This window comes from Schistocerca nitens, chromosome 1, assembly GCF_023898315.1.
Source record: "Schistocerca nitens isolate TAMUIC-IGC-003100 chromosome 1, iqSchNite1.1, whole genome shotgun sequence".
NCBI lineage: Eukaryota > Metazoa > Arthropoda > Insecta > Orthoptera > Acrididae > Schistocerca > Schistocerca nitens.
Genome location: NC_064614.1, coordinates 105,088,975 through 105,103,609, shown reverse-complemented (window position 1 = coordinate 105,103,609; position 14,635 = coordinate 105,088,975). Strand labels below are relative to the sequence as shown.

At 42.4% G+C, this 14,635-nt stretch overlaps 1 protein-coding gene across 2 annotated transcripts in view; it reads left to right on the top strand.

The window, feature by feature from the left end:
• The first annotated feature begins 237 nt into the window (after positions 1–237).
• LOC126241793 (uncharacterized) overlaps positions 238–14,635 on the top strand; it is a 210,954-nt gene continuing 196,556 nt past the window's right edge. The window contains exon 1 of one of the 2 annotated variants that reach the window (XM_049948036.1): positions 238–633. In XM_049948036.1, coding sequence (XP_049803993.1) covers positions 591–633 — 43 coding nt within the window. In that variant the 5' untranslated portion in view covers positions 238–590. The remainder of the gene's footprint in view (positions 634–14,635) is intronic. The other variant, XM_049948037.1, reaches the window with a different exon arrangement.

Genomic DNA, 14,635 nt, shown 5'->3' with positions numbered 1-14,635 from the left:
CCCGTCTGAACATAAATGCAGATACCCGCATGGTTCGCGAATGGGAGAATAAAACGTGGGAGGGCAACCGGTCGGGCGCAGCGAACGCCCAGCGCCGACGCGGTTGCGGCTGCCTTCCGCGAAGCCGCGAGGCCGCGCAGAGACGGGGGGTGCGCTGTGACGTCACGGGCGCTCTCCTCGCGTGGGCCGCAGGTACGCCAACCAGCGCGCGGGGCTCATTCTCGCCCGGCACCTTGCCCGCTGCGGACACGCGCTCCGCCGCCGCCTACGACGACGACGCGCCGACAGACATCAGGCAATCTCTCCTCTCCTCACAACTGATAACCGATACCGTGGGGTGGTCACTCGTGTTGCGTCACGCGCCTTTTTTTTCTCTCAAGTGGACATAGGGAAGATAGCCGCGGCTGTCGCCCAGTGATTCTTTTCCGTCAGAGGCGCGATACAGGTGTCTGTGTGTGCGGGTGCTCCACCCAGCGACTGCCTGCAGTTGCCGAGTGACAGAAACGAGAGAGAGAGCAGTTCCGTTTGTGGCAGTTCGAGGGCTTACCATCACCGTTCCGACAAAGACGTCCTCCGAGAGTATAAGCAGCATGGGATACCGCCTACTCGTCTTGTGGACAATAAGCTGTCTCTGTAAGTACACGTCTCAAGAATATTCGTGGGGAGCAGGAAAGTTTACTGTACGTCCTGTTATTAATCTGAACTTACCTTTACAGTTCCAGCAAGAAATAGGATATACTCATTTACTGGCTAAAGTGTAATCCACTGCCCTCACCCCTCGCTCCTGAAATCCTGGTTGTGATGAAAAACTGAACTGTAGAGCGGTTTAAGTTAGGATGTAATGTGACAGAATGGATGCGGGTTGAAGTATCCAAAGAATGCGAATACGAAGCAGAGGTATTGGTACAAGATTGATCTCTATTGGAGCAGCGGCCTGTCTACATTCTGTCATACTTAACGCACTTTTCGTTGTAACGACGAAAACTGCAAGGTATTTAAAAAAATCTCGTAACTATGTCTCTCAGCGGATTTATCATTGCGGCGCTTTCTATACGTGTAAACATTTCAATGAACATTAAAATATGGTCACTCTCTTTGTCGCAATTACACACAAACTATGACAGGGTGCTACCGTAATTTACTAATGAATGTTCTCTCTCTGAAGAGTTTATTGGTGCATATTGTATACATATATCAAGAATAAACTACAAAAATGGCCAGAAGAGGAGAGTTGCAGATGACTTTACCCATAGGATAATCACTAAGAGGCGAAGCGGCCAAGTTATTTGACTTAATATGTGTGGAGAGGGCGTCGAAGTATCGCTGTCATACTGACCTAGGTTTTCCGTGCTTTCTCTACATCTCTTGAGTCGAATACCGGAAGTTTCCTTGAGTAAGGCCACAACAAATTTCTCTCTATAGCTATGAGTTGTGTAGACCTGGAATCATTGTCCGCTTTTGTCCAAACTGTAGTGGAGCACATACCTTTCAGTTCAGGGCGTAAAAATGTTTTACGTAACATGCAAATTGCACGTTTTGGTAAGTATAATCCTACGGTAGATAAGTTTTCTGTTGATGTGGCACTTTCATTCATTAGTAAATTACGGTAGCGCCCTGCCATAGTTTGTATGTAATTGCGACAAAGAGAGTAATCATATTTTAATGTCCATTGAAATGTTTAAACATATAGAAAGCCGCGCAGTAGTAAATCCTCTGAAAGACATAGTTACGAGTTTGGTCGGTAGTAATTAAAGTTATATATTACCGTATGTCTAAAGAATCAGTTAAAAAATAAATTAGCAAATCCCAAGCTTAGACTGCAACTCGCATTGACAGTCATACGACTTGTTAGCGCTCTGCAGTTGGTTCCATCCCAAACCGCTGCCTTTGCAAGCAATGATCTGCCAACTGAGTTATCCGGCAACGCATTAGAGGCCAGCTCTAACATTTTACTATCTGTTCAAGAGGCTACAAGTCTCCTTCATCTTGATTACGCTGTTCGAATCCCAGTCTGGGACATACGTTTAATTTATAACGAATGTTAATTCGGCAATGTATTCCCCCGAAAGCTATGACGTAGTTCACATTTGTTTAAATTGACCCACTTCGCTTACTATGAGTTTCGAGTTAAGTTCATTTCGTAGTTCAATCTTTTCACAGGGACATCTTTACATGTAGAGCATAACAAATCTGATTAAATCTTTTTGAGATGAGGATTCTGATTCGTCGACATCTATACCTAATCTCGGCAAACCACTGTGAAGTGCGTAGGAGTGTGGCACGTATTAAGATTTGTTCACGTTCAATTAGCCTATGGAGCCTGGGAAGAATGACTATTTAAATGCTTCTGTGGCAGCTTTAATTAATCTAATCTGATTTTCCCAATAATTTCGGAACCATGTGTACGGCTTGCAATATATTCCTAGATTTCTCGGTACTGATCCTTGAAACTTTCTCAGTACGCTGTCATGGAATAGCTGACCTCTATCGTGGAGCATCTGTCAATCTTTGGTCATAGCATCTCCGTTACGTTCTGCCATTGGTAAAATAAACCTGTGGTTATTCGTATTCTTTGTACACTTTCAGTATCGCCCACTGGTCCTATTTGGTACGTTTTTCACACACTTGAACCATATTCTAGGTTGGGATGCATGAGTGTTTTATAAGCAGCCTCATTTGAGATTGCATTTTCTCAGTCTGCCATCTACTTTCCCTTCGATTGAACCTATATGCCCGTTCCACTTCAGATCCCCATAAACTATTACCCCCCCCCCCCTCCAGTTGTATGAGCTGACTGATTACAACCGTGAGTCATCGGCATTCCAGTTAAAGAGCACAACGTTTTTAGGTCTTGTGCAGTACGCAGTTTGACATCTCTGAAGGTTTCAAGCGAGTTGACGATCTTTGGACTAATTTTATCAAGATCTGATTGCGTATTCGTGGAGAATTTTTTGAGGCAGTACTTCATTATACATAACTGCTTTATAGATAATTGCATAATCTGCGAAATGTTACTACGAATATTGTCTGCAAGGTTATTAGTATACAACGTGAACAGCAAGGGTCCTAACACACTTCCTTGGGAAACACCTGGGGTTACTTCTGTGTTGTCGATGACTCACCATCTAAGATAACATTCTGCGACCTCCCTACTAACAAATCCTCAGTCCAGTCAAAAATGTCATTATATAGCCCATGTGATCTTACTTTCATTAATAAGCACTGGTTTGCGCAAAGCACCAAGGTCTATCTAACTCACTACACACTGATTAAGTTCATCATATGGTGCAGGACAGAGCAATGACCTCGTATCTCTCACGGGAAGATCCCATATGTTGTGTACAACAATGCGCTACTTTTAGTGCTGAGAGTTTTTCACTCTGATGGGGATTTTAGGTGAATGTCGAACAGCTGCTCACTGTCTTGTGAATGTGCCACTTCGCCGTCTGACGTAATCGGCCCGCGTTGCCATTCTTAAAGAGTGCAGAAGTTCTACTTTCTGTTCGCGGAACCAGCAGATGTCGGCGCGAAAAGAGCGGGCCGATGGCCTGTCGCCGGTGAGGCCTTCTGCGAAAGTGAGCCGGTAGGACGGGTGTGTATCCGCAGACAAGGTGACTGACTGCCGGAACTCGACGCTTGGAGGTCGCACACAGGACTCACATAGCAGCGAAGGCTACTCGGAAACGAAAGCGACAGTGAAAGTTGTCTTACGTCTAACCCTCAGCTAACACAGCAGCTTACGATGATACGCCTGCAGATTAATTTAGAACCATACTAAATCCTTTTCTACAACGCCCTATTCCATGAGTACTGAAAGAGATAAGTAAAATGTTTACTCGCTTTTGCACTTTGGCCCGTTTCGCGGAGTGATTGCCCGACACTCCTTTGTCTCGGCGCTTCATTGCCGATCTGATAACCGTAAAGTCACTTAACTCCATTCGATAACACCGGTATATCATGATGGCCGATTCTTCTGCCGCTCCTCGGTAGAACAACGTAATTGTAAATGAAAAACCCAATACTGTGTATGTTCTGCAGAATTAATTTAATTTAGCTACCTAGTTTTCGGCCTACAAGTTCGTCGTCACACCTCAGCTGACTGTCGTCGTCAAAGAAGTTACAATATTTGAGGAACACCACAGTCGAGTTTATTTGTGATTTTCAATAGCAAAGATAAGAACCAATTACTAGCCAACAAGGAGGTGTAAACAATTAACCGGCCTGATCGTGCTACGTTTTACACCACTGGCCATTAAAATTGCTAAACCATGTCGATGACGTCCTTCAACGCGAAATTTAATCGACAGGAAGAAGATACTGTGATATGCAAATGATTAGCTTTTCAGAGCATTCACACAAGGTTGGCGCCGGTGGCGAAACCTACAACGTGCTGACATGAGGAAAATTTCCAACCGATTTCTCATACACAAACAGCAGTTGACCGGCCTTGCCTCGTGAAACGTTGTTGTGATGCCTCGTGTAAGGAGGAGAAATGCGTACCATCGCGTTTCCGACTTTGATAAAGGTCGGATTGTAGCCTATCGCGATTGCGGTTTATCTTATCGCGTCATTGCTGCTCGCGTTGGTCGAGATCCAATGATTGTTAGCAGGAATCGGTGGGTTCAGGAGGGTAATACGGAAAGCCGTGCTGGATCCCAACGGCCTCGTATCACTAGCAGTCGAGATGACAGGCATCTTATCCGCATGGCTGTAACGGATCGTGCAGCCACGTCTCGATCCCTGAGGCAACAGATGGAGTCGTTTGCAAGACAGCAACCATATGCACGAACAGTTCGACGACGTTTGCAGCAGCATGGACTATCAGCTCGCAGACCATGGCTGCGGTTACCCTTGACGCTGCATCATAGACAGGAGCGCCTGCGATGGTGTACTCAACGACGAACCTGGGTGCACGAATGGTAAAACGTCATTTTTTCAGATGAATCCAGGTTCTGTTTACAGCATCATGATGGTCGCATCCGTGTTTGGCGACATGGCGGTGAACGCACATTGGAAGCGTGTATTCGTCATCTCCATACTGGCGTATCACCCGGCGTGATGGTATGGGGTGCCTTTGGTTACACGTCTCGGTCACCTCTTGTTCTCATTGACGGCACTTTGAACAGTGGACGTTACATTTCAGATGTGTTATGACCCGTAGCTCTACCCTTCATTCGATCCCTGCGAAACCCTACATTTCAGCAGGATAATGCACGACCGCATGTTGCAGGTCCTGTACGGGCATTTCTGGATTAAAAAATGTTCGACTGCTGCCCTGGCCAGTACATTCTCCAGATCTCTCACCAATTGAAAACGTCTGGTCAATGGTGGCCGGGCAACTGGCTCGTCACAATACGCCAGTCACTACTCTTGGCCGGCCGCAGTGGCCGTGCGGTTAAAGGCGCTGCAGTCTGGAACCGCAAGACCGCTACGGTCGCAGGTTCGAATCCTGCCTCGGACATGGATGTTTGTGATGTCCTTAGGTTAGTTAGGTTTAACTAGTTCTAAGTTCTAGGGGACTAATGACCTCAGCAGTTGAGTCCCATAGTGCTCAGAGCCATTTGAACCACTACTCTTGATGAACTGTGGTATCGTGTTGAAGCTGCATGGGCAGCTGTACCTGTACACGCCATCCAAGCTCTGTTTGACTCAATGCCCAAGCGTATCAAGGCCGTTATTACGGCCAGAAGTGGTTGTTCTGGGTACTGATTTCTCAGGATCTATGCACCCAAATTGCGTAAAAATGTAATCACATGTCAGTTCTAGTATAATAGTCCAATGAATACCCGTTTATCATCTGCATTTCTTCTTGGTGTAGCAATTTTAATGGCCAGTAGTGTATATTGGCCAGTCAGGCAGCGAAACGACGACTAGCTTGGCTAAATATGAACGTAGCTGGAGGTTGCAGAATTATGCCTCCACATTTGCTGGGCATGTACCAGGTGAAGGCCACAGCTGCCGGACACAGTCCCACGTGTCCTCCACTGGGTAAGGAAAGGCTAAACACCCAACCTGTTGGACGCCCAGGAAATCAACAAGCATCTGGCCCAAAGTCCTGATTTGGTGTTAAATGACCAAACACATCTCATCGCTTCCACTATTCTATAATTCACTTAATCTTCGCCTTTTGCCAAATACTTCCACCACTATTCCTTTCTATTCCTGCATTTTCTTGTATTTTTTATTCCACATCGATTGCCTATGTACTCCATATATTCTGTTATTACAATTGTCAATTTTACTCTTTTTCTATAATACCTCTTCAAGCCTTTCTTTAGTACTCTTGTCAAGAACTAATTCCATTTCATTGAGATTGTTAATATAATTAAAATCGTTGTACGGGAACTGTTTTTCGAGTTTAACGTTAATGTTTTTTCCTGGTTACTCCCTGTATTATGGTCAGTATTCAAAGATATGACAGGAACGTTCATTCGAAGGGAAAAAGTGCAGTAAACATGGTCTCTGAAATGCATTCCATAAGAGCTGTTAGCACTTCTTCATCTTCGATGCCGTTAAACAAATCTCTTCTACTGCGAGTTGCTTGCTTTCCATATTTTAAGAGGTTGTAGTATGGACCCAAACAATAAAAAAAGCCAGTAAACATGGACCCTAAAGTACATACTTAATGGGGATAAGCGCTTTTCATCTTTGCTACTGTGAAAAACATCTCTTCTACATGTTGTCTTCTTTATGGCCTCTTTTTCTTCGCAGTCGCAGTTATACGAGCTATGCACGTTAGTACACTATTTTGCGACTGTAATAAAAGTCTTATTAAGACCAAACGTGTTTCGCTTTATTTCACAGTATCTTCAGTGGTCAGTTTTTTTTTTATCTTTCTTATATGCATCACATGTGTGGTAGATTTTAGCACAGCACTTTCACTAACACTAAATATATTCATGGTTTTTGTTGTTATGAAAGTCCAGTGCCATCTCGCCATTTGGTGCATTTTGTTTTGATATACTGAACAAGTGCTCATAGCTCTTAAGGTTTTCATCTCAGAGCCCATGTTTACTAGACAATGTTTTCTGTTTTTGGTTGATACTACCTCTTCCCAAAACATGGAAAGCAAAGAGCTTGCAGTAGAAGAGACTTGTTTCATAGTATCAGAGATGAAGAAATCCTCTTAGCTCTTTAGAATCCATGTTTACTATACTTGTTTTCTTCGAAAGATAGTTAATATCATATCCCTGAATACTGAACATTCTTCCTCGGACACCCTGTCATCTGTTGTTGCAGCTGTCAGTTCTATCCTTTACTCTGTTTATGTGTCAGTTTTCATACGAAATACCTCTTCAGCCATTCTTTACTACTCTTATCAAGTTCTAATTTTATTTTATTGGGGTTTTTCGAGTTTAATATTATGATTTTCCTGCTCCCTTTATATTTATTTGCTGTTCAACTGTTAAACTTTTAAACTGCATTACAGATGCACTCTCAAAAATGACACTTACGATATGTTTGTGCCTCAGTCTAGATAAGTAACATCTCCTCCAATGTTATTTACAGGTATTGTAACTTCTTTGACAACAGTAGTCAAAAGCCTTTATGTGTGCACCTCTCTTTTTCTGAAATTACAAAAACTACTTTGGATAAGTAGGGTTTCTCCAAGGGTGGAAAACTGACCAAGGTTCAACATATACCTAGGAACAAATTTTCTGCTATGACTTCAAAGAGTTGCAATCGAGAAAATATTGTCAGTGCTTTATTTTCTAACTCTGTGTGCGACAATAATACTCTACTACACACCAGTAGGTGAAATCAAATTAAAAATAAGTTTATTCAAAAACCAACTGCAACTTAAAAACATTCTGAAATAGAAGTTATTGCCAACCAACACAAATTTCCGATTTAAAGACAGGAAAAACTGTTAAACCATTAAGAAACTCATTTCATTTGCAAAAATGACCGTTTATTTGACATTACGAGATGATACACGACCGACGACGAAGTGTGGCGTAGACGTCCACATGTTATGTAACTAGTTTAGAAAATATACAGAATTTTACTCACTATCAAACTCTGTTACTAAAGAATTAACATTACGTTCCACATGGGTTTAATATAATGCAAAGTATTTAAATATTTAGGACTTCGTAATATTTACAAACGGTGCACAAAACAGTCTCATGTCTCACAACAACAAAAACATTAAAACATACTGGAATATATTTGTCGCTGTTTGTAGAGCATTTCCTCATGTGATTCTGAAACCAGTCACTACACTGAAATATCGACCAGCAAGCATCATGTGTTACTAAGTAGGTACACTGTCCACCAGGTAAAAAATCTCTCCCCTAAGTTTCCATAATTTTTAACTGGTGCTGTGTTTTATTGCTAACTAAACCATATCTGAGGACGTTTCGTGAAGAGAACAGTAAATAAGTTTAGTTCATTTAGATTAATTCCGTGCCCCATGGATTATACCTGCGAAATTTCGGTATAATGTGGAACAGGTCTAACAGCCTCGCAAATACAATAAATAACACAGTGTCAGTGAAACGCAGCTACATACTGATTATCTACATGATTGGCTACCACGATAATTTTAATGTGCATTTAAAATTAGTAATTGCAACCTAGTCACACAGAGATATTATTCTTATTGTTGTTGTTGCTCATATTATTTATTCAGAAATCTATCTAAGGACTAGGAGCAGTTATTAAGCAGATATTATTAAATTTCATTTTAACGCTGTAGTTTTGCTTCACGAGGAAGCTGCATACCTTTCTCTCTCCGGTGCAAGAGTAAGCTTAAGTTATGCCTTGTGATAGCTGTTTTGTTCCTACTGTTGTACTGGTCATTACTACTAATGTTTCCAAACTGTGAGTGGTTATTGACAACAAATTTCATGTATTATGAAGCTGTTGTTAGCATAACTGGCTTTTCTTTAAGTAGTTGGCTATGAATGTTTCGTACTTAAGTGCGGAATTGCCACAGAATATTATCCCATATGACATTAAAGAGTGGAAATAAGTGAAGTAAGATAATTTTCTGATTCTTTCATAATTAAAAATGGCAATGATATACAGAGAAAACAGCTGAAATTACGCGTGTTGTAACTACACTTGGCTTGAAAATTATAGTGCTTATCAATATGCACATCCAGGAAACTTACATTTACTTTTACAGTTTCCTTTCTGCCATGTTCTGTCGTTATTGGTGATGTTCTATCCTGCCTTGTAGACAGCTGTATGAGTCGCGGTTTTTTTTTGTCATAAGTTACAAACATTTACCGGAAACTAATTAATGATTTTGGTGAAAATTTAGTTTATAGTACGTTTTGGATGCCTCATCTCTTTGAACTTCCTTTTTATGCTTACACCTACAGCTAAGAACAGTATTTCAGCTTTGTAGCTTCAATTGGAAGATCATTTGCATTCAACAAAAACAGCAGCGAACCTAAAACTGAACCCTGTGGAACATACCAGCGATGTGATTCGTCAAGAAAACTCTCTCAAAACTCTATCATAACCATCAGTTAAAAATGAAATGAACTAATTAGTCATTGTGTCATAACAGGATTGTATGGTCATGAAATGAAAGTTTTTCTTCCGTAGCTGTCTATTCAAAATTTTTATCGTTCTACCAACTTCACATTATCAACTCCTTCCTAACTTGTTGATTGGTGTCACCCCGGAATACCAGACAGGCACATCCCTTCTCCGATGCAGATTTTCCTTGATATTTTGTTAATGAACTCCATTATATCAACTACTTTCTCCACGATTAAACTGTTTTTTCCTCTCGCTTCTAATTATTTCTGTACGCGGCAACACGGAAGTGATGTCAAATTAGCTGTCCTAATGACCTGCTGTCGGCGTTCTTTCCTGTCGTTAATGAGCTCACCCTTGTTTGTAAACAATACCTTGTAATAACTCAGTGTAATGGTTGTACGCCACGGACGCTGCGCAACACACAAAGGTGCCGTTTTTCTTTAAGGGATACTTCATTAGCCACAACGGTGTAGCTAGAAGCGTCGAGATATTTCGCTGATAGTATCGCATTTGGCGCAGAGCGCTAGTGGGATAAAGGACAAAGACGAGCAGTAGTATATCAAGTATATCAGGGACTTGAAAGATCGCCTCGAAAGCATGACGTCACGGAAAGATAAGAGGATCCGCCAGTAAACACCTAAGCGTATCCGTGTATTAACTGTTATCATTGTGTTCAGAACACAATCCGTTAAACATGGCGAGTCCGTGTTTTTCCACACAAGCCAGGAGAAAGGCTGATTTGCATGGCGGAAAAATACTCCTACTTGGGTAAACAACCTCGTAATTGCATTTGCTATTTAGACCAAAGAAGCGCTTTCAGGTAGAGTGCCCGACAACGGGAAAGGCAACTGAACTACGAAGGTGTCACAGAAACGAGCGCACAATAATAAGTTAGTTTCTTTGTATAAATCCGGTAGTCAACGTAATTAACGATGTGCTCGAGTCAAGTTACGAACGCCGCTAATAAGAGTTTTCCTTGCGGAATACAAAAGACGCGTCACATAAGCTGCACGTACTCCGGTATTTACTAGTTAATACACGAGATTGCCTGGTTACCTATTGAAACCAATTTCTCGTCACACAAAGATATCGGAGAATGATTTCTCACATTTTCAATTCGTCCAAGAAGTTTCTGCTGCGTTACACATGCACTGTTTCAAGAACGCTTAAATATGAAGACCTTCACCATATTGGCTTGCGATATCGAAAACTACGGTTCTCCACTAACAATGACAAATTTATGTTGTTTTTGTCATCTCCTTCCACCCTATTCTAAGGGTGCTATGGGTACTAACACAAACAAACACACAGATACATAGACACGTACACACGTAGAGAGAGAGTTGATTTCAATGACTGAAAGAACGTGAGAACACACCAGGTGTCGTTATGTAGTGCACAGGCATGATGAATGAATAAATATGCTGTAGCATAGTCACCATGCATTTTCGGCTATATGTCCATATACGAGGACCATTCGGAAAGTAAGGTCCGATCGGTCGCTAAATGAAAATCACTGTAAAAATCAAAACTGTGTTTCTTGTAATAACTTGCTACAGCTTCCAGTTACTACTCCATATAGTCGCCGCTCAGACCTCGACATCTGTCGTAAAGTTGTACCAGCTTTCCAATGCCCTTGTCATAGAAGGCAGCCGCCTGCGCTTTCCGCCAATTCTCTATGCTAGTCTTCTGCTTGTTGTCTCTGCCAGAATGTTGTCTTTACAGCCAACGGTTCATCTGAGCAGAGATGGAAATCAGTGAGAGCCAAGTGCAGGCTGTATGGTAGGTGATCAAACACTTTCCATCGAAAACGCTGTAAGAGCATCTTCATTGCCCCTGAAATGTGTGGCCGATATTGTCATGTAGAAGGAAATGCATGACAGTAATGTTAAGTGGGCTGCATGACTACAGGCGAAATCTCTCACCAGGCCCTCTGACTTGGCGGAAGACACTATTGTTGTAGGCATCTTTATGTATTCACTGTGCGCTCAGAACAGAAAAGAGCGACGTGACGCGATCCATTAGCATACTAGAGACACTATCCAACAGATCTGTGCAAAGCTTCATCGGATTTTCACTGCGGTTCCACTGAAATGCCGCGAATAATTAGGATAATGGGCAAGGAGCCCTACAATAATAGGGTGTGGATAAGTCGAGATTTTGGGTCTGATGGGAGGCGTGCTAGGGTAACCTGTGCAGTTGCAATGACCACTGTATATGGATGGCTTAATGGTCAGAACATGTGCCAACTGTGCAGGAGACCCACGTTCGTACCCCAGTCTGTCACAAATTTTCAACTTTCCCCATTGATTTCAACCAGTGCACTCTCGCAGCCAATGTCTGTAATTCCTTTGTGTCTTATTTTATTGTTCAGTCTGTTGGAATCTTTCGTGTAGTTACAGAGCAAACAGTCTTAACTGAAAGAAAGTCAGTTTTATTGTCTTATACTACCATCACTTTGTAAAGTCTGCGGTGAATACTGTTGGTCTCAAACATAAATATGTAACATGAAGAGAACCCCCTATCACTGAAAGTAATTGCTGCTAGGAGTTGGCTTGCTTGCACAGTGCCAAATAAGATTAAGTAAAACTGTGGCAAAAATTATGGTAACACAGATTTATAATAATTTATTAATGGAAACTATACCTTACTTTACTTCAGTATGATGATTGCACATGCTAACAGTTTAAAGTTCACTTGCACTAATGTGTCTTTGGTCTAGTCCTGAATCCAGGAACGACAACTACCATCACTTTTAGATTATCCAGTTTGCCTCTTCATAGCAGTGATAAAGGATGAATGTTGATACTATCCTGATGCACTGTTGGCGCTGTGCAAATACTGACTGACAGGAACCGTACATTTGCTTACATCTGCGTTTGCTGGAGTGATGTCCACTTGAGAACAGGTCTTGCTTTGTGCGCCCTCTGTTGAAGGCTAGCCATAACACAGTTGCCCCTGAATACTAGGCGACTCTGCAATCTTCTATGCAAGCTGTGTTCCATATCTTCTGGGGGTTTTAGCAGTTCGTGCACAGCTCTGGGAGGAGATGCTATCGACACAGCAGTATCCAGTGCTAAATTGCACAATCGGCTGTGCAATCTTGTGGTGGTTGAAGCCCATCTAAGCGAGTATTTGTGTCCATTTAGACCCATACGACAAACTGAGAAGCTTATTGAAGAAATATACAACATCGAACGACATTGCCAAGCAAGCCGCCAAAATGCCCCTTCGCTGTTGATGTTATTAAAGACTGGACGATATCCTCTGGGTGGATTTCACAATTTAAATAAAGTTGAAGAAGCACATAACTCCACCAGACTGTGGAGGAGGAAATTAGTGTTTAACGTCCCGTCGACAACGAGGTCATTAGAGACGGAGCGCAAGCTCGGGTGAGGGAAGGATGGGGAAGGAAATCGGCCGTGCCCTTTCAAAGGAACCATCCCGGCATTTGCCTGAAGCGATTTAGGGAAATCACGGAAAACCTAAATCAGGATGACCGGAGACGGGATTGAACCGTCGTCCTCCCGAATGCGAGTCCAGTGTGCTAACCACTGCGCCACCTCGCTCGGTACCACCAGACTGTGTTTTAAATTATGTCACTTACATATGTTGGTTATATGTCAGGTACTGAACAAGTGTATATAGTGTGATTTGTAGTAAACGTTACAAGATGGCCTTTGACGACCGTGCTGTGCACAAACATGTATGGCAAATGATTCTTTGAGGAAACGAGGGCTATCTATTCACGTCTGTTACCATATATGGGCAGCGCCCGAAACTATTAGAGCAAATAAAATAGTTTAAAATGTAGCCTGGTGGAGTAATGTCTTTCTTGAAATTTAAAGACGGAACACTAGCTCACTTGGAAGTGGATGAAGAATGGCGTCAGTTGGGGCATTCATCTTCAGTTAACTACTCGAACCACGTAAGCCCTAAATCAAGACGCCCAGGCAGAGGTTTGAAAAGCGTTCCTCCCTTACACGACGGGTCGAGGTAGTCAGTTGGTGACATCCATAAGTAAGCGGCATGAGGTCAAAGTGCTTGCTCCGGAGCCCCGTGAGTAGCATCCTTTACTGCGTCTCACAAGAGAATTTATCCTCTCTGGTTTCATTTATATGTACAGTACATGAACGATCGATTGAATTTATAACGTCTGGAGCATGACATTCCTCAGTGATGACTCACAAGATTGCAAGAAGTTGCTCGATTTCGCAAGAACTGAGCTAAGCTGCCGCAGATTGTGAAAAAACCTGATTCAGAGCGGTCACACCCACATTAGTGGTATATTTTTGACCTGTAAGAAACAGAAAACCGCGATATGTCAGACGGCTGGTATTCAGAAGCAGTTGAGTTCAAACCCGAGCCGTGCCACACGAACGTCGATTTCGGTATATTCTGTTCTTTGGTTGAGCCGAGTTTAAGGATGGTTCCTTCTAAACGGATGTAGGCTATTTCTTAATAAGTCTTCTTCCAACTAAAGTGATATTCTACCTTTAATTGTTTCACTGCTGTCTCGACTCACAATTAACGTAATTTCGGGAATATGCCAAGGGAGTGATAGAGGGCCATTACTGTTCGACACCCAGGGTGTAAGAAAACTATACCGACAGTTCGAGTGGTTGTAGAGGGTGTCTTGACGAACAAACTGAGGACAGAAATACATGTCTGAAACGTCATCCAACGTCTCTACAAGGCGCCGAAGTTACGGGAACCAAATAACAGTTTATAAATACACGGTATTTTGACTGTTACAGGTACAAAACAAGGGACGAGCAGAGGACAATGAAAGAAGCAAATGTTCCTAATAAACGTAGGTCCATAGGGCCGAGAACCATCGCGTTAATGCCTCATCTGCCAGAGTTTTAAAGTGTCCTTCGCCCTTAGCCTTTAGTGTGATGCTAGAAGACTGTCATTACAATGTTACAGTGCTAGTATAACGAGTAGTATTAGCGTCACGTCATGAAACATCTCGAGTGTGACTTTTATATTGAGATAAGTGCGGGATTAAAACTTAAAGTTCCATTCGTAAGCGGACCTACGATTATTTATCATGAGAAATTACTTTCCGTTGTGACGATCGTTTGTGTATGTGTAAAATGCTACGCCGTTCTGAGTTCTCTAGACGCCGACTGTT